The sequence below is a fragment of the Azolla caroliniana genome, unplaced genomic scaffold, assembly GCF_043228905.1.
Source record: "Azolla caroliniana isolate FFs.n. ecotype wild unplaced genomic scaffold, voAzoCaro1.0.p SCAF_7, whole genome shotgun sequence".
NCBI classification, from domain to species: Eukaryota; Viridiplantae; Streptophyta; class Polypodiopsida; order Salviniales; family Salviniaceae; genus Azolla; species Azolla caroliniana.
Window position 1 is genome coordinate 17,969,525 of NW_028230442.1, and position 18,010 is coordinate 17,987,534.

The 18,010-nt window shown below is 36.0% G+C and overlaps 2 protein-coding genes across 2 annotated transcripts; both read left to right on the plus strand.

Moving 5' to 3' along the window:
- Positions 1-129: 129 nt before the first annotated feature.
- Positions 130-7,230, plus strand: LOC147862138 (general transcription and DNA repair factor IIH helicase/translocase subunit XPB1-like). The gene is made up of 20 exons (XM_087322501.1): positions 130-599; positions 695-744; positions 1,832-1,901; positions 1,985-2,153; positions 2,258-2,480; positions 2,927-2,986; positions 3,063-3,212; positions 3,484-3,564; positions 3,654-3,741; positions 3,894-4,231; positions 4,318-4,393; positions 4,601-4,794; positions 4,889-5,052; positions 5,247-5,319; positions 5,410-5,523; positions 5,632-5,712; positions 5,837-5,896; positions 5,996-6,079; positions 6,416-6,558; positions 6,732-7,230. Exons 1-20 carry the CDS (start codon positions 587-589, stop codon positions 6,817-6,819), a joined length of 2,319 nt encoding a protein of 772 aa, XP_087178627.1. The 5' UTR covers positions 130-586; the 3' UTR covers positions 6,820-7,230.
- Positions 7,231-9,455: 2,225 nt separating this feature from the next.
- On the plus strand, positions 9,456-16,927 carry LOC147862139 (SUPPRESSOR OF ABI3-5-like). Its single transcript, XM_087322076.1, has 14 exons — positions 9,456-9,546; positions 10,815-10,929; positions 11,129-11,169; positions 11,323-12,055; positions 12,157-12,228; positions 12,353-12,445; positions 12,550-12,629; positions 13,230-13,344; positions 14,376-14,463; positions 14,567-14,658; positions 14,752-14,820; positions 14,952-15,128; positions 15,332-15,500; positions 15,600-16,927. The coding sequence occupies exons 2-14, from the start codon at positions 10,858-10,860 to the stop codon at positions 16,607-16,609; spliced, it is 2,811 nt and encodes a 936-aa protein (XP_087178202.1). The 5' UTR covers positions 9,456-9,546; positions 10,815-10,857; the 3' UTR covers positions 16,610-16,927.
- Positions 16,928-18,010: the final 1,083 nt, after the last annotated feature.

Consider the following 18,010-nt stretch of genomic DNA (forward strand, 5'->3'; position numbering starts at 1 on the left):
TTTGTGAATATCACGAATGGAGAATATCACGAATATCACGAATATCACGTATGTGTCAATCTATACATACACATACATACTGATACTACATTCTCTGTCTCTTTCTCTCCGGAGGCCCCTCCTCCTCTTCCTCCTGTTATGTATACATATATGCTCTTCAAAGCCCTCCCTCACTGTGGAAAACCCTAATTACCTCCCTGATGGTCACGCATTCTCCTGCTCTTTGAAGTCTTCATTCGATCTCGTCTCTAAGATCACGTAGTTATCCCGCCCGCCTCTGCGATGATTAACATTTCAAGCTACCTGTCTGTATGAAATTGGCGTTCCAAATGTTCCCGTCTGTATAAATTTAGGGTATCAAGTCACGCACCTGTATAAATCTAGGGTTTCCGGGGGCAGATGAAATCTTAATATTGTAATCTGTGCAGAAAGAGGGAAGCGTACAATCTGTCTCTCTATATACATAGACAGAGAGAGATTAATTAGAAAAATAAATAGAAAAAGAAGTAAGCAAAGAAGAAGATCAAATTGCTGCAAAATTGTCGGGAAAAACTCGGAGAATTCGCCAAAAAGAAGTTGATTAAAGATGTCTAGCTTTGGTTTGTATTAATTTATATACAATCAATCTCTTTCTAAAGTCTTCCTTCTATGAAGCAATCTGTATTTATTCTTCATTTACTATTTGATCTTTTAGGCAGCGACAAAACGAGAGCAAGTAAGAAGCCAAAGCGCCATGGAAGAAAGGTAGGATTGTTTTTCAGTAGAGAAAGATTTAACCAGAAAAAGTTTTGCGTCCGGGTTTTTTATTTGAGAAGAGAACTGAAGGTTTAGGGTTATTGATTTCAGAGAAAAACAGAAGGTTTTGTATGGGTTATTGATTATAAAGGGAAAACGAGGATTTTATTTGGGCCATTGATTCGAGAGTAGAAAAAAAGGTTTTGTTTGGGGTATTGATTTGAGGGGAAAAACAAAAGTTGTGTGGAATATTTATTGGAGAGGAAAACTGTTGGCAGTTTGGGTTATTGATTTGAGAAGAAAACAGAAGGCTTTGTCTGAGTTATTGATTCAAGAGGTTCTGTATGGATTTGGTTCGAGAGTGAAAAAGCTATTTATATGATTGCTTAAGAGACATTACAGATAATCAAGGTCAGAATTAAGAGGGAAATGGTATGAAATGTGTTTTTATAATCCCTGAAGAGTCACCAAAGATTATTAGTGTAAGATAGATTTTGAGCTAAATAAGGTCAGATTTTAGAAAGAGGATTCTTTTGTTTAATTATTTTAGAGACCTGAAATCTATTTAGGTATGATAGAAGCTGAGGCATTCAAAGTCAGTCTTAAGAGGAAAAAAGTATGAAATTTGTTTATATAATTCCTTAAGTGACATTAAAGCTAATCCAGGTCAGATAACGTCAAGCTAATTTGTCAGAGAGAGAGAGAGAGGGGGAAATTATCCATGCTAAGGTTGATGTTTACAGCTAATGAAGATTAGATTCTGTCTCTTTTCTCTTATTCACTTAAAAGCTGATCTAGCTCAGATTAGAGCCTCTAAGGCATTAGCTAATCTAACTCAGATTAGAGGTTCTAAGGCATTGAAATCCTAATCAGACTCAAATTGGGAGGACTTTTTTTTGTTGCTCGTAGAGGAACGATTGTTTTCTTTGCGACATAGATTTTGTTAATGATATTGTCATTGATGTAGGAGAGGTAATTAAGGTGAGGTGTTGGTTAGGAATTGATGCTGTAATCAGACTCAGATTATGCATATATTGGAAAGTGTTTTTGGTTTCAACATAGCTTTAGTTATGTTACCTTATTTGTTATGATATAGGATGACATTGAGGATGAAGATGAGGAAATGTTGGTCTTTACAGAGGAGCAGGATGAAGATACACAAGATGGTGAGTGTTTTTTCCGTATGTGCCACAATTTAGTTGTATAGGTGTGAATCTCAATCAATAATTAATGGTCATTATGTTAATAGGTGGTGAGGAGATAAGGAGAAAAGACTTCAGCAAGTTGGAACTCAAGGCAGACCATTTCAATAGGCCGATGTGGGTTTGTGCCGATGGACGAATATTTCTAGAGACTTTCTCTCCGCTCTACAAACAAGCCTACGATTTTCTTATTGCTATTGCAGAACCTGTGTGCAGGTGATTAATATTGGTTGATTCTCATCCATAATATGTTTTTTGAATTTATTCAGAAGTTTCTACTATCATGTATCATTTACTTTGTTATAATTTTGTGCATGCAGACCCGAGAGTCTTCATGAGTACAATCTGACACCACATTCTCTGTATGCGGCTGTTTCTGTGGGATTGGAGACAGAGACTGTGATTACTGTGTTAGACAGGCTGTCGAAAACTAAGCTTTCACAAGAAATTGTGGATTTTATACGTGCTTCAACGTTAAATTATGGAAAAGTGAAGCTTGTGTTGAAGAAGAATAGATATTTTGTGGAATCTCCGTTTCCTGAGGTAAATACCTTGTCATTTCAGTACACGTGAGTCACATCTTGACTGAATATGAACCTGATGATTTGTGCTGAGAAACATTTTATTATGGGGTGTCTTGTCATTTTTGTACATGTGATTCTTGATAACTGATCAATCTGATCTGTCATGGGAAAGTCTTATTTATGAGGGTACTTTTCATTTTCTCTCGATACTGATCATGTCTTGATGATATACCAATTGGTTCTGTTTCTGGTGTATTTATGATAGATATGGATAACAACTATGAATTATTGTAATTTCCTCCAAATGGTTGAAGGATGACAACCTGTGATTGATTGCCTCTGAAGTTCCTATAATACATGTCAATAATTTTGTTGCTAAGAAAGCATGTTCCTTGTTTGATTGTGTTAGTTGTATCAATTATGATTTATGCATTGCTTTAAATTGCATTAAATTTCTCCATGCAGGTGTTGCAAACCTTGCTTAGAGATGAAATTGTGGCTCGCTCAAGAATAATTTCGAATCAGGTAATTTCAGATTTCAGATATTGATTCCATCCTGCTAGAGATATGGCATATTATTTTGAAAGTGCTTTCTGAATAGGTTGAGACTGGAGTTGAAGATGATGCAAGCTTCAGGGTGAGCAAAGGTCTGACGGAATCTGGAGCCCATCAAGCATTCCTCTCTGAGGATGATCTTGCTGCAGTTACAGAAGAGAAAGAGATTCATGCCTTTGAAATAGATCCTGCACAAGTGAGATATACATTTTTTACAGGACCATGATTTCATAAAATATAAAGCATAGGGATAAACACTGATATACCCTGAATTTGTTGGGTATTTATGGGGACATCCCTTTGGTTGTCAAATAATAATCTTCAGCTCTTGAAAGGACTACCAATTGGATATTGGTAAAATTTTGAAACTTAAGGGTATTCTGGGAGATACGCAATAAGGGTATTTTGGTGGTTTTCCATATTAGACATTGATTTTGTAGCACAAGTTAATATTTTTCATATTGCAGGTTGAACATGTGAAACAACGCTGCCTACCTAGTGCACTTAATTATCCAATGCTTGAGGAGTATGATTTCAGAAATGACACAGTAAGCTTGAAAAGAAAGATGTAATGCATACAGTCACACTTATGTTATGCAGGATCAACATTAATCCACTAGTATAAACTTTGAATCAGGTGAATGCAGATCTGAGTATTGAACTAAAACCGCAGGCTCAGCCACGACCTTATCAAGAGAAAAGTCTGAGCAAAATGTTTGGAAATGGTATGGATTTGTCATCAAAGAAACATCATATATTTATGCATATAAGTTGAATGAAAAGCTAAGTATTGAGCATGATGGCTATACACATGCATGTATATATGAAAGTTCAACAAAGTGTGAGCATGAAAATTTTAATTTTCATCCTTTTACAGGTCGTGCAAGGTCTGGTATCATTGTTTTACCATGTGGAGCAGGAAAATCACTTGTTGGGGTGTCTGCTGCGTGTAGGATAAAGAAGAGTTGTCTCTGTCTTGCTACGAATGCTGTTTCTGTGGATCAATGGGCTTTCCAATTTAAGCTATGGTCCACAGTCAGAGATGATCAAATCTGTCGTTTCACATCTGACAGCAAGGAGAGGTTTCGTGGTAATGCTGGTGTTGTTGTGGCCACTTATAACATGGTTGCTTTTGGTGGGAAAAGGTCCGAGGAGTCTGAGAAGATAATCGAAGACATACGGAATAGAGAGTGGGGCTTGCTTCTGATGGATGAAGTGAGAAATATACATCAGCTCTATAGATAATACATTTACAGATATTTTCTTTTAATATATATTGAATTGTAAGGTTGGTTGTGTAGGTGCATGTCGTTCCTGCACACATGTTTCGTAAGGTTATCAGTCTGACCAAGTCCCATTGCAAACTAGGACTCACCGGTAAAACCTTTCAGATTTTATATTAGAAGCTCAAATTTTGATATTACTCTTTGTTTCTTTATTTACCAGATATTGTACATTAAATCTCACATTGGACAGAAAATTCTTTTTGTTATTATTGATAATTTAAACCTTCTTGAAGTGACGAATATAGCATTCTCTATTTCCTCTTTTTCTTGAAAATTTTCTTTCTTGTGGTCATTGCAGCAACACTTGTACGAGAAGATGAGCGGATTACAGATTTGAATTTTCTGATTGGGCCAAAATTGTATGAGGCCAATTGGTTGGACTTAGTAAAGCATGGGTACATTGCCAATGTCCAATGTGCTGAAGTTTGGTGCCCCATGACAAAAGAATTCTTTGCAGAGTACTTGAAGAAGGACAACTCTAGGAGGCGCCAGGTACATACATACATATATAGCTTGCTGTTCAGACGTCACCAAGTTCATAACAGGGTTTTCTAGTTAACTGGGACATTCTCTTAATTTTGTATAGGGCTTGTATGTGATGAACCCAAATAAGTTCAGAGCCTGTGAATTTCTTTTGCGTTTCCATGAGCAACAAAGAGGAGACAAAATCATTGTATTCTCTGATAATCTTTTTGCTTTGCGAGAATATGCAACCAAATTGAGGAAGCCATGTATATATGGTGCTACCAGGTTTCCTGTCTCTACTTCTCTGCACCTATTTCTGTTTTTGTGATCTTATTTCTAATTATATGAAACCAACATTTTAATATATGTAATCACTTGTCTGGTAATATAGGCCATTTTTGCCTCTTAAAGATGTTAATATACTTTTCTTTCTTTTGTCCCAAGACTAACCTATCTCGTAAATCAATTCGTCTTTACAGTCACCAAGAGAGAACCCATATTCTGAATGCATTCAAACACAATCCTCAGGTCAATACAGTTTTCCTCTCCAAGGTAAGAATGCTTTAGTTTTCACTTACTTTTATAATTCTGAATTATGCCCAATTCAATGTTGGACATTAAAGTGGATGTTGATTGCTTTAGGTTGGAGATAATTCGATAGATATCCCAGAAGCAAATGTTATCATCCAGATCTCATCTCACGCGGGGTCACGACGTCAAGAAGCACAACGCCTTGGACGTATTTTGCGTGCTAAAGTAAAGCATGAAATTATATCTTGGCCGTATAAAACAATAGAAAAAGCATTTAAACTTTTCCATGATCAATAGAAAAAGAATGAGGTTGTAAATTTGTATTATCTCTAGGGGAAACCAAAAGACAGAGTGGCTGGAGGTGCGGAGGAGTTCAATGCATTTTTCTACTCACTTGTTTCAACTGATACACAAGTAAACACACCTAGGAAAAAACGAATCTTGTTTAAACTTTTTATAGTTATTTGGAATCTCTTATAGTTATAGTCAAATCGAAACAAAATCTCTTATTTATGTATGTGAATATATATTTATGCAGGAAATGTATTTTTCAACCAAGAGGCAACAGTTTTTGATTGATCAGGGTTATAGTTTCAAAGTGAGTTTTGAGCAAATTTTTTGTGTGGATCAATAACATATATTAACGCCATCTATGAATAGGAAGAGTTTGTAAAGACTCTTCTTTTGTTCTATCCAGGTTCTAACAGGTATACCTCCTGCTGATTCTGGCTCGGAACTTAGTTATTTTAACCTTAACGAACAGTTGGACCTTCTAACAAAGGTAAAATCAATCAAAAAAACTCTACTGAAATGCAAGTGAAGTGTTCATTATATTTTTTTGGAGTTGAGTTTGGGAAACTGTTTTCATGTTCACTTCAGTAAATGTTTGGGCAGCTTTTTTTCAATTATTATTAGTCTTTTTTGTCTTCGGAAACTATATTTGGATTGAAGATTATTTTTCCTATGCGGGGGGCAACGCCTTAATATGAAAAGATCTATATCGTTGAAACCATTCCTTGAGTTGGAGTTTGCATAGAAGAACAGATCATTTGTTGGAAGAGTTAAGAGTATAATTCACATAAGGTAATCACTAACAGTAGAAAGATGAAACAAACAGGTTCTTAATGCTGGAGATGAAGCTGGGGGTGTTGAACAACTAGAAGAAGATGTTGATGATATAACCCAACTAGCAATGAGGCGTTCAATGGGATCGATGAGTGCCATGTCAGGGTCTCGAGGCATGGTATACATGGAATATAGGTCAGTTCGTATCTCTGCATCCTTGTATAACCATTTTTTCAGTTTTGATAAGGTTTTGATCTATTTCACTCACCTAGAAATTTTAGTTTTTTATTTCTTTATAAAGGTTCCAATTCATTTTCACTTACCCAGACTAAACATTTATATTTTTTTGCAATGCTTTTCCTTTACAGCAAAGGTCAATTTTCTGCCCAAGGCAAAGCAAAAAAGCGGGATCCAAACAAGCCGCGTCATACACTCTTCAAGAAACGATTCACATAAATATATCTTCCGATGTTTTTTACTTCTCCGCGTCCATACCCGTCATATGACAGTGTCTACTTGTCACGTTTGCCTATCATGACACGTGGTATATATTTAATGACATTGACAGAGAGGGAAAGATCAAAAGCCAATTGCAAAGCCATGAGATGGGTATTGAAGGATTTTTTTTTATGCGGATTCCAAAGCGAGATTTTGAAGGTGCCAAGTAACATGGCTCCCGGCTGTAAATAAAATGGCGTCCGTGGTTTTAGGAGAGAATAGAGATGAACAACGGGTGAAAATGCCGTTTTCTCGAGGCAAGGTTTAAATCTAAGAAACATACTTCAGATTCGAGGATGTTAAATTATGTTCCTCATCATTTTTTCCTATATAAAGCAATTGTACATATTATGAAGCATAACTTGTCCAAGATTGCAATATTCTTTTTTTCTGCCATTCATCAAAGGTTGCATCCCCAATTATATTTATTTATGTGCTAGTTTTAGGTTTTGTTTTGAGTTCAGTCATTTTTGTATATAATGTGCTTAGTTTCCTTTATAAATTTTGTAAGAAATAAATTTCTTCTTTGGCCACCCTCATACATAAGGCTGAAATTTTGGATTTTATTTTGTCAAGTAGTTTGGTGGTGGTGGTTGGGATAACTACAATGATTTTGGATTAGGGTTTGAGAATTTCAAGCAATGATGGGTATTATGGTAATTTTGAAAATATTAGGAGAGAGTGTCTTGGGAAACTTGTGGCTTGGTTATGTTGGCAATAAATCTCACTTATAAAATCGTATTTGTTGAAATCTTACCTAGAAGCCATCCAATTTTTGAAAATGACCAAATCATCCATTCCATCTTTGCAAAATGATTTTAATGCCCAATTATATAATTGAATAACAATCAAAAGCAATGAGTATTACTTGCCAAGATTGTTGTTTAATGTTGGCATAAAAGGCCGACTCCTTCCACTTTGTATCCTAGTGTGAACTCATCTAAAGAGTAAGGGCTTAGTGTATAAGTGATAGCCTAACATTGTAAAGAAAGAACACTTGATCATCTTGTACATTGAGTCTCTGAGAAATAGAGAGAAAACAAAAATAAAGATAGCTTCCATTAAAGCTTCATCCGTGTGTCTATCATCTATCTATATCTTCTTGCCTTCCTTCTATGTTGTTTGTTGAGCATAATCGATAGGTCCTCACATACTTTTCCGCACATATCTGTCCCTCAACCTATGCTTATTTTGTTCACCAATAGGCAATTAGCTACAATAACCAACTATTATTAAGTATTTGTAAGAAGTAGCAAAACATCAATCGTTTGCATGCCCCTTACTTTGTAAAGAGCAATAATAATGCAATCGGTTATCCATAGTGTGTTGAGACTTTGTGATTTGAGTGGAGTTATCGCTTGGGCTCATTTGAAATCGAAAACCATTCGGATCGATTTTGACTTATATTTCAAGCAAAATGGAATCTCAATCTCAAGTATGATTCTATCATTGTGAACCATGACCTGTTTGGGGGGCAGAGCAACCTACTTGTGCTAGAAAACAACAATTCGATGCATTATTATTGCTCTTTAAAACCTTATTCTTTCCCTATATACGCACAAAGCAAAAGCCCTATACAGACTTTGGGGCCAGAATACGAGCCTGGACAAAGTCGTTTTTGGCCTGATAGTGATAGGGAATGTGTTGCTTTCCCAAGTAGACTCAGAAATATACAACGAGAAGATGATAGTTGTGTATACATAGCTGCTTCCATGATTATTAGCCATCGGAGGAAGATCTGGTTGCTTTGTTCTATGGCCATCATAAAATAAATTTGTTGAAACCATAAGAATTACAGAAAAGAAGAAGAGAAATTGAACTAAAGCTCTTACACATTGTAAAAACCAAAACTTCATAACAACTAACAATCGACAACGGTTCGGTTCGAGAGGGTCCAAACCGAATCGTTAATTTATTTTAAAACTTGAACCAAACCGAACCGAACCACGAAAGCGTTAAATCGGTAAAACCACGGTTTCGGATTTCAGCTTAGGTCAATATTTAAAATTTAAAGATTTTCCTAAAATGTGAGAATAAGGCACGAAAATGAAAAGATTGTTTAAAAACATTTTAAAATTTTTTTTTAAATTAAAAAAAAAACAAAAACAAAAAACCGTTAAACCGCGGTTTTTAATTGTTGAAACCGAACCGAACCATAAAAAAACCCCAAACCTGAACCGAACCGTTTAAACCGTTAAGCCACATTTGGTTCGAACTTTTGCCGATGGTTAATATTAACAACATTAAGAATTAGTGAAAATAAGAATGCAATTTAAATTAGATAAACAAAAGAAAAAACAATTGTAAAAAAGAAAAAAGAAAAAAGAAAAAGGAAAAAGGAAAAAAACAAAAATATGTAAATAAACAATAAACATAAAAATAAAGAAATAAACAATGGGAAAGTAGCTTCATTTTGGAAAAAAAATAAAAAATAAAAAATAGAAAATAAAAAAAGAAATAAACAAACAAAAAGAAAAAAACATAAAAAGAAAACAAAGAGAGAAAACAAAAACAGAAATAAAAAGAAGAACAAAATAAAAAAGGAAAAGGAAAAGAAAAAGAAAAAGAAAAAGAAAAAGAAAAAGGAAAAGAAAGAGTCTGTTTCTTCTTCTTCTTCTTCTTCTGTGATTTGCTCTGTTTGCTGCTGCAAAGCTTCGTCTTCTTCGACTGTGAACAGAGCTTTTGGTAAGATCCCTTCTCAATCTGCTCTCTCTCTGTGTTCTTGTCTCTGTTTCTGTGTTCGTATCTCTTTTTCTGTCTTTCTCTGTGTTTGCGTCCGTCTCTCTCTGCGTAAATCTCTCGCTCTCTCTCTTTCTCTCTCCCTCTCTCTCTCTCTCAGATTTCCTGAACTTTCTCTTTTTCTATGCAAAGTCTTAACGAAACGTACTCATCATTATTATTCTTTAAACCCTCCACCTCCCTTTCATTTGGGTTCTTTTGTTTTTGCCTCTACTTATTCTTTTGCTTGTCAATGAGGTGTTCTGCTTTGAGTCTTTAGGTTTCTTTTCGCTATTAGGGTTTTTTATGTTTAGATTTTCTTCTTCATCAATTTTTTCATCTCATGAGTGAGGGCAATTTTTCACTGGACTTTGATTTTCTCATCAGGCTTAACTCCACCACACATTTTATTGTGATTGATTTTTTCATTAGGTTTATTTCTGGTTTCTGAGTTGTTGCTTCTGTAGCTCTATATATAGAGGTTTTTTGCCGTCTGATTGGTTTCTGGCCATGTTATATGGATGGACAGTCGAATTTGTTTCTGATTAAATAATTAGTCAGTCAACATTTGGTTGCTAAGGTTAGGGATTGTTATTGAATCAGTAAAATATTCGTAGTTAGATAATCACTATTGGTACAAGTTATGAAATCGTTCATGTAAAATTGATGGCCATAGGAAAAGGTGGTTATATAGACGGCAAATATGGTACAGAATCCTTCATATCCATTTTGAAAGATGAGATCCCAGTCTGTGTTGAAAATTTTAATGTATTGATCTAGCTAAAAATGACAACTATCTGATAGTATGTTTCTCAACTTTATTTAGTGATATGCACGACATCATCTATATGCATACGGAGGTAGGTTACTTCTACGGTATAGGAATTTGTTCATGTACAAGAAAGACATGGGATTGCTCATGTACAAAAGAAAGACGGGATTGTTCACGTACAAAGGAAAGATATAGACCTGTTTATGTTCAAAGAAAGATATGAGGTTATTCATGTATAAAAGAAAGATATGGGATTGTTTCATGTAGAAAAGCAACATAAAGCAAGATGTGGAATTGCTTTGGATACTTCAATCTTAACTAGCCATACAAGAAACTGGTTATATAGATGTTAAATATGGTTTGGAACCATGAATATCAATGCCAAGAAAGGTCGAGGAAGAGAAGAGAATATGCTAGATCTCCTTGAATTTTTAACATCTTAACTCTGTGCATCCTGTTTCAGGAGAGGGATCATTTTGCATGATATAGTGTTTTTGTCTGCATCGATGTGGAACCAGAAAGAAGGAATGGACGGCGGGAGATTTGTGTTGCATCAAGCTGGATGGGATGATAAAAGTGTATGACACATATGTCAATCCGTGCTTTTTCAATCCATGTGGTTCAGGGGGTTTGAAACCTCTACTTTTATCCAAGAAATTCACATCCATCTAAACAGCAAAAAGAAAGCAAGGCCATGGCCACTTCGTGGATATTTGCTTATTGGGCATCCACTTCTTACCATTTCCTGACTTAATACTTATTCTTTTGGATGCACAGGCTTTGGGAAGATATGATAATTCACACAATCCTGACTATAGGTAAGGTTGCATGTGTGTTTGAATAAAACTATTATTTATTTTATAAAGTAATTTTTGTAGCTTTGTTTGTCAAAAACTCAAGCTAAGTTTTTATCCATTGGGATTTTTTCATGATTGTGTTGACTGGTACCTTTGATGGTATTGGGATTTCAGACATGGGGGGACTTATCCTGGACAGGGTTACACTGAACCTGGGTATCCCTCAGATAATGGCTTTAACCGTGGAGGATTTCAAAGGGATGTGCTTCTCGAAAGAGAGAGATATCAGATGGCCGCTCCAGTTGAAGGAGCATGGAAGCCTCCGAGGAGTGGATATGATGATGAGTTAGGTGTTGTTGGAGGTTCACGAAGGCATGCAAAAGCTGGATATGATGATAATAGTAGAGAATCAAATGATCTCAGTGATGGTGAAATTAGAGAGCCAGAAGATGACCATAGAGATTTTAGGGATGTCAGGGATTCCAACACTTTTAGAGACCATGAATTTGAGAGAGGGGGCAGACCATTTGTGTCTGGAAGACATGGTTTTGTAGGAGATGATTATGGCCATAAACGCTCAGCTTTTAAGAGCAGTCGGGAGGGGAGCTGGGATAAGGATTATGTGCATTCCAGGTATGGTGATGAATATGAATCAGATCAAGATGAGGAGAAGAGGGACAGGGGCTGGCGGAAATCACAAAGAAGGGATAGAGAAAGAAGGAGAAGCAATGATAGAGATGAAAGCCCTGAAAGAGGAAGAAAAAGAGATAGGTCACATTCTCGTGGACTAGAACACCGGTCGAGGAGATCGCGATCCTCCTCTCGAGGTTATACAAGGGAGAGACGTGATCGAAGCTACGATGATGTGCATAGAAGGGATGAGAAGCGTTATCGAGACTATTCTGTGGTAATAGTTTGAAGTGTTGTGATTGGTTTTATTTCAAACAATACTAACTGTATTACATTCCTAACTGGCGTGTGCATTTTTTCATGTAATATATTTGCTAGTCTGCATCAGCTACACTTGTTGTCAAAGGTCTCTCACAAAGAACTGTGGAAGATGATATCTGTAAAGCTCTGGTAATTTCCATCTAATCTTTTTGTAAGCGTTGATGGCATTCTGACTTCTGGAAGTCTTCTCAAAAAACATCGGATGTTTCTTGTCATATCCTGGTTTACAATTTAGATATGTTCTTTTTTGCAGGCAGAGTGGGGACCTTTGAGACACGTGAGAGTGATCAAAGAGAGAAATACTGGCACTTCACGAGGCTTTGCATTCATAGATTTTCCAACTGTGGTCAGTTATGAGTGTATACGCTCATTTTTCCTTATTGAAAATACTATGCATTCTGTTAATCTTTATGTTTTTGTTTTCCTTTTATTTCAAAATCTTTCAAGCAGGAAGCTGCACAAAAAATGATGATTGATGTAGGCGATAGTGGTTTGGTTGTGGATGGACGCCGGCTATTCTTCGAGTACAGGTATTGAAGTAACCTTTCGGAAATTAATTTCCTGAATGTTCAAATTGTGATCGGAGAGTTTTATGTTATTTTTATCCATGAAAACCTTGGTTTTGATCAAGCTAAGTTTAGAAGCCTACAACTCTGTTTTATCCTAATGAAATTCTATATTTTATACTTTCCATGAGTGATTCTATCTTAACTATAAGTCTATGTAAAAATATCTAGAAACTCAAAGCGTTTATCAAGTCTTTAAAAATTCTGCAATCTGATGCATAGGTTGTTGGCCGAATGTTAAGTTAACATTGAAGAACATGTTAGATATTTTTATATCAATTGATTTGGAAGATAGAATGAATGAAAAAACTTATTTGGGAAGTTCTAACCAAACATTCCATTGGGAATTAAAACATATGTAAAAATTTGATGGGTAGGGAATTCATTTGGTTGGATGCTGGATTTTTTACGTGTCCATAAAAACGTGTGCGAAGGTCTGTTAGTGTGGATAATGTAATTTTGTAGCGTAAAGCAAATAGGGTAGATGGGAATGTTTGTCCCTGTTTTGGTTGTATCCTTTTCAAAAGCTATAGAAGGGTTCTGAAATTCTGTAACATGTTTCAGTAGCAAGCCAACTGGGGGTTCTCATGCTGATTCAGGTGCTGGTGCGTCCACAGTTGATTGGATGTGCACTGTGTGTGGCTGTGTGAACTTTGCACGTCGTATGTCATGCTTTCAGGTATTGTTGGAAAATAAAATGTACACTATTTGTCTTTTTAAGGGGATCTGGATCTGTGTCAAAATGCTCAATTTATCTATCTATCTATATATAATATGAACTGAGTTATATATGAATAAACTATGGAGTAATTTTGGTCACTTGCATGTGCAAAATATATATGAACAGAGTATGGAATACTTGTGATTTCTTGCACTGTTACAAGACATATCTGTATGGTGCGGTAGTTGTAGTTGGTTTTGTAGATTTTTAATAGATGATTATTGGTGGGAACTATGCTCTAAAACAAGTTTGTTATATGTGCATGCCTGCTTACCATGAGTGAGAATGATATATGTGTGTGTGTGTGTGCATGTGTATGCTGAAGAAGGATTATGCTAAACCTCTAATTTGTTCAAATGGTATTATGATATTTTACACAAACTTTAGCCTACTCCGGGATTCCCAATCATCAAGTCTATGCTTTGCACTACAGTAGTTGCGGTAAAAGTTTTTTGAAAATTTTGCTTACCAAATGAAAAGGTTTCTAGAACACAAGATTATACTTTGATTTTATTTATGATGACAATAGAGTTAGATCTATCACAAATAGCACACAAATTGTCTGTAAAGCATAGTGATCCAATACTTATTTCTTGTAGGTCATTAACACTCCCACAATTTCAAACAGAATACTAGATAACATAGCAGTTAGCCACATACTTTATTTGCAAGCCTAGACTATTTCCCTCTTAATGAGAGTATAGGTTTCATCTCTAACTAACCTACAACCCAAATAGTTTCATGACTCTTACGATATTTGTCTGCCACTTTTATCTCTCTCCTCTTGTTTGTTCATCCACAAAGTGAATTATATGAGCCTGAACTATGCATAAAGCTATGTATAGAAGTTTGTAGAAGGGATAAATAACTATGTTCAAGAATTTGGCTATTTGTGAAAGAAGTTTACCTGTATGTGAACCATAGATACTTTAATTTATAGTGCGTTAACAGATGCTTACATGGTTGAATCTGTGATCTACCATTGACAGTGTAATGAAGCACGCTCAGATGATGCACCCGATGCGGATGTTTCTTCAGTGATTACATCTGCATCAGGGAGGAAAGGGCATGAAGCAGGTAAAGACTATGTTCTAATGTTTGTGTTTCTCTGTGATTTCTATTATAATGTTCATGTTCGTATTATCATTGATTTACTCACCAGAAACCTTGTATTTGTTAGGGCGTACACATGTGTTGGTCATTCGAGGGTTAGATGAAGATGTCCACGAAGAGATACTGCGTTATGAATTCTCCAAACATGCTCCTATTAAGGTGCTAGCTAACTATTTCTGACCAAGGGAACTAAGAACGTTTTGTATTTGTTCATGATAATGTTGGGGTTTATAAGTCAATGGTGTTCTGCAGGATTTAAGGCTTGTTCGGGATAAATTCACGCATGTTTCAAAGGGTTTTGCGTTTGTGCACTTCCATTCGGTATGGTTTATGATGATGCTCCTTACTAAGGAGTGGCCGAGAATACAAGGCATTGAAGAGAGGCTGTTGCAAAAAAAATCTGTGGAATGGACTTCTGATATTTTGTGATGGATGCCTCTTATGCTTTTAAGGTGGAGGATGCAACGAAAGCTTTAGAAGCAACCAACGGTACCATGCTTGATAAGAATGGGCATCCATTAAGGGTAGCTTATGCGAAGAGTACGAATGGCCCGGGCTCTTCTTCCAGTGCTCATTCCAACAACAGTCTTGCTGCTGCTGCAATTGAAGCTGCTGGATTTGCACAACAGGTTTTTCATGATCCGTTGGGTTATGCTAGAATGAAATAGTACATTAAATTCCCTTGTTATATACATTGATATTAGTTGGTCAAAACATGAAAGAAAGACTGATATAAGTGCTAAATAAATAATAATATTTTTCGCAAAAAATTCTTGAGAAACAAAAAAAACTGAACTTCAAATGGTATCAAAATATTTTGCTTTCTTGACAGTATGATCCAGCAGGTTGGGCTCCGAAAGAGTACAATCCTGATGAAGTGCAACAGAATGATGGAATTTCAGCAAATAGTGATCCTGCTCCACAAGCAGGTTTTGTTTGGGATGAAGCATCAGGCTATTATTATGATGCTGTATCTGGGTTCTACTATGATGGTCACCGAGGTAAGCTTTAAATGCTTACATAGTTAAACTTGAATTGTGCTCAATATGTTCTAAATATGCACTCTTTTATTTATATTTGGTGCTGTTTTTCTTGTAAAGGCTTGTACTATGATGGAAACCATGGCATTTGGTACACGTACAATCAAGAGACACAACAATACGAGCCTTATGTCTTGAAAGAAGGAGAAAGTGTAACTGCAAATTCATCGTCTTCAGCACAGCCTCCAAATCATCAAAAGTCGACCCAAAAAGCGACTGTGGTAGCTAATGCAACAGTGAAGTCTAAAGATGCGACCACTGTCCGGAAAGCAGTAATCTCAGCTCCGCCCTCAACTATACATGTAGAACAAGATAGCAGTACTAAGGTAGGAGTCATCCAGAAGAAAGAGAAAGGTCGTAAAAGCAAAACCAAGATCAGTGGGGTCTCTTCTATATGGAACCAAAAGCAAGAGGGCGGTGTTCAAGCTGTAACTGTCCAAAGCCCGGTCCTGCTGAAAGTCTCTCCTGCCATTGAGAATCTGAAAAGGAATGCTCTGGTAAATGAGAATCAAGAGAAAAGTGCACTGGCCAAATCAGTTTCTGGTATCGGAGCTTCATCTGCCTCGGCAACAGCAACGATCCCAAAGAAGATTCAGGGAGTCATACATCGAAAACAGACTTTGAGTAAAGGATCGCTGGCAGAAGAATCTCGTCTTCTGGGCGAAACCGCATACAATGTCTCAGCTAAAACTAGCGGAGTTGCAGCAACACCCAAGTTGGAAGGTGTTATACATTCAAGAGATGGACCTACTAGTGGTGGTGGCATAGTGACGATCCCGAAGAAATTTGAAGGTGTAATACATTCGAAAGATGGACCTATGCTCTCAATGCATTCAATAGGACAAGGAACAGGGGATTTGAAATCAGTAGAGAACTCATTCAAGATGATCAACAACACTACGCTATCGATAAATGTAGGGTTCAGTGAAGCCAGGGATCCAAAAGGAGATTCCACATCATCGTTCCCAGGAGGTGGTAGGCGAAGATTTACTGAGGCTCCAGCAGCCCCGACTCAATCTGGCTATAGAGACAGGGCAGCCGAGAGGAGAAATCTTTATGGTGGATCGTAACACTGGCCGTCTATATTTTGAAATCATCAGAGGAACATCATCGATCTTCCATTTTCTTTTCTTCACTTTTCTCTAATACTTGTAACTACTTTGCACAAGAATGTTTACCATTTTGCACATGGCTAGTATAGCCACATTGGGCTAGAATCTTAATGGTTGGTATTTGTTAGCTGCTTTGGGCAAGAATCTTCATATCGGCAGGGTTTCAATTTTTATGTATTGGAAATTGGGCCTTCCAGGTTGCTGTTCTGAACATCATATTTTGTTCCCTTTATTATTAAGAGGCTCGTTGTTAAACGGAATGTTCCCTTTATTTTACATCATTTTCTTGGCATATGCGATGATGCTTGTCAGTTTTATCTGAAAGATCAAATTCTGCACTTTGTGAAGATACTACTGTTCCAATATAGTGGACTGGACGGTGGCAGCAAAGTATCGTCAGCATATGTTTTTGTTCTTTTGCATATGAGCTTGAAGTTGACTATACAAAGGGACTTTTCATAAGAAGTTGGCATGTGGGATTTTCTTTCATCCCATGTTTTATCGTGAACTTATATCCTATATTCTGATGCTTGTCACTAAGAGTATTTTTATTAGAGAAAGTTCTGGAGTAAAAGTAGCAATGGGCTGGGTTCGGTTCGGTTTCTTGACCTTGAAACCAAACCAAACCAAGCCACACGATTTATTCATAATAAAAATTGACCCTAACTGTTTAAAATTTATGAAGCCGTTTAAACCAAACCGTTTATGGAAAATTTATAACCAAACTGTATCGGTTTATCATAAATCAAAAGGAAACCATTTTTGACAGATGTTGATTGTCATACTTATTATAAATATGTGTGAGAAAATCATAAATTTGTTCATTATACTTATTATAAATTTGGTCATCATACTTATTATAAATTTGATCATTGAACTTATCATAAATTTGATCATTGTACTTATCATAAATTTGGTCATCAATACTTACCATAAATTTGATCATTGTACTTATCATAAATTTGGTCATCAATACTTACCATAAATTTGATCATTGTACTTATCATAAATTTGGTCATCAATACTTACCATAAATTTGATCATTGTACTTATCATAAATTTGGTCGTCATAATTATCATAAATTTGATCATCGTACTTATCATAAATTTGATCATCAAACTTATCATAAATTTGTTCATTGTACTTATCATAAATTTGATCATCGTACTTATCATAAATTTGATGATCATAAATGAAAAGGAGACTCTAGATATAATGCATATAAAATTTAATAAGTTAAAACTAGGGTTTAAAATTGAAAGTTGAAAGTTAGGGCCTAAAGGGAAAATTTAGGAGTATTTTTTAACTTATAAACCTTTAAACCGAACCACATAAATCGCAACAGATAAGCTAATAAA

Excerpts from the sequence above, each read along its gene's own strand:
- LOC147862138 (XM_087322501.1), top strand. Across the intron at positions 745-1,831 it reads CAAAGCGCCATGGAAGAAAG|GATGACATTGAGGATGAAGA; the intron begins GTAGGATTGTTT and ends GTTATGATATAG. Across the intron at positions 5,713-5,836 it reads TTGTTTCAACTGATACACAA|GAAATGTATTTTTCAACCAA; the intron begins GTAAACACACCT and ends ATATTTATGCAG.
- LOC147862139 (XM_087322076.1), top strand. The coding sequence starts at position 10,858 with ATGTGGAACCAGAAAGAAGGAATGGACGGCGGGAGATTTGTGTTGCAT. Across the intron at positions 12,229-12,352 it reads ATGATATCTGTAAAGCTCTG|GCAGAGTGGGGACCTTTGAG; the intron begins GTAATTTCCATC and ends TCTTTTTTGCAG. Across the intron at positions 15,501-15,599 it reads CTACTATGATGGTCACCGAG|GCTTGTACTATGATGGAAAC; the intron begins GTAAGCTTTAAA and ends TTTCTTGTAAAG.